The following is a 1,680-nucleotide window of genomic DNA, read 5'->3' as shown; positions in this document are numbered from 1 at the left end:
TATTATAGGCATACAAGTTGTATATCGAAGTCATGTTTAACTTAGCCTTCAGAAATTATCTCCATACTGTTCAGATGCTGTGGGGCAATTACTTTGGTTCAGGGTAGGGTTTTCCTGCTGTTCAAGCACGTTTATCACCTTGATACCTTTTACATAGTCTAATGATTCTATGCTAATCTTCAAACCCCGGAGTTACAGCTGTGGGTAAAAAGTGTGCTGGAGCATTACTGGACTCATAGGCCATAATATGGAGTTTTGTAAACCAACAGGATGCTTTTAACATCTGTGTTTGAATAGGTGACCTTGAAATTGCAATACTGACCTCTGTGTGTGTTCTTGGTCTAGTACTGAAAATGGGGGATATTGAGAAGGGCAAGAAGATTTTTGTCCAGAAATGTTCCCAGTGCCATACAGTTGAAAAGGGAGGCAAGCACAAGACTGGACCGAACCTGCATGGCCTGTTTGGCCGCAAGACTGGCCAAGCTGAGGGCTTCTCATACACGGATGCTAATAAGAATAAAGGTAAACCTAAAGCTGCTCTTCTCAGTTACTAGGGAAAAACTATTCGGTGACCTCTGATAGTTACGGAAGTACTGAATTCTGCCAAAACGTAAAATAATGTGGAGGACAAGAATATTTTGTATGGTAGAATATTAATGTTTGTTACTTTAAAGTTGCTATCTTTGCTTTTTTTCCTCTCTAGGTATCACCTGGGGTGAGGATACTCTGATGGAGTATTTGGAAAACCCAAAGAAGTATATCCCCGGAACAAAGATGATTTTTGCGGGTATTAAGAAGAAGTCTGAGAGAGCAGACTTAATAGCATACCTCAAAGATGCCACTGCGAAGTAAAAGTTATCTGCTGCCTTATTTATTTCACAGAGGAGATGACAATGGAAATGTCTGTGATGAGATTGGTTTTTAAAGTTTCTATTTTTACATTTATTGTGTCTAACCTTAAAATTTGTCACCCATCAGATAACATTGCTCATGGTGGGTTGCTGGATTACACACTTGTTTGGCAGCCATTAACTTAACGGAAACTATGTAATTGGCTTGATTTAAATGACTCCAATGTTCAGTCATTCTTGATTGCAGAATTAAAAAATAAATAAATACTTCCTGCTTCTTCATTGTTTATAAGATATCGATAAATAATCAACTGAATAATTGTCAACAACATTATATCTTTGACAGCCCAACTTTTCCAGATTAAAAAACAGGGTGGGTTTTGGCACCTTCTACCATACCTCTTCTGTTACATGACTTTTAAAGATTTAAAAGAAGAAAAAAAAAAAACCCAATATTTTTCTAAATGTAATCAGTACTAGGTGTTATGGTATATACTAATTTGTCTAAAGCTTGTGATAAGAATGCATTTCATCTGACTTAAGTACTATTTGTAGAAGGGTAGTTGTGCCCAGCCACTTTTCTTTTATCTGGGGGAAGCATGTTATTTAATTTATCCAGATTTTGACAGCTGCATGGACCAGTAGAGTATAGCTCCCTTTTGGAAACATCTTCATTTTTTTTAAATGTTGTTGAAGTCCTGTTATTCAGTAAATCTTCCAAAAACAGCCATTCTTGGTGTAATGAACAGAACAGAAAAACATCTTTTTCTGGAAAGGACTAAAGGCCAAGCTGAGAGTTAGTAAATCTTCTTAATTCAGTGGAAGCATT

At 36.7% G+C, this 1,680-nt stretch overlaps 1 protein-coding gene across 1 annotated transcript; it reads left to right on the top strand.

Annotated features, from left to right (window-relative positions):
- The first annotated feature begins 349 nt into the window (after positions 1 to 349).
- LOC103772562 (cytochrome c) lies at positions 350 to 1,116 on the top strand. Its single transcript, XM_008939900.1, has 2 exons — positions 350 to 522; positions 704 to 1,116. Exons 1-2 carry the CDS (start codon positions 354 to 356, stop codon positions 850 to 852), a joined length of 318 nt encoding a protein of 105 aa, XP_008938148.1. The 5' UTR covers positions 350 to 353; the 3' UTR covers positions 853 to 1,116.
- The last annotated feature ends 564 nt before the right edge of the window (positions 1,117 to 1,680 follow it).

This window comes from Merops nubicus, unplaced genomic scaffold, assembly GCF_000691845.1.
Source record: "Merops nubicus isolate BGI_N331 unplaced genomic scaffold, ASM69184v1 Scaffold53340, whole genome shotgun sequence".
NCBI lineage: Eukaryota > Metazoa > Chordata > Aves > Coraciiformes > Meropidae > Merops > Merops nubicus.
This window is presented reverse-complemented; position numbering and strand designations above follow the sequence as displayed.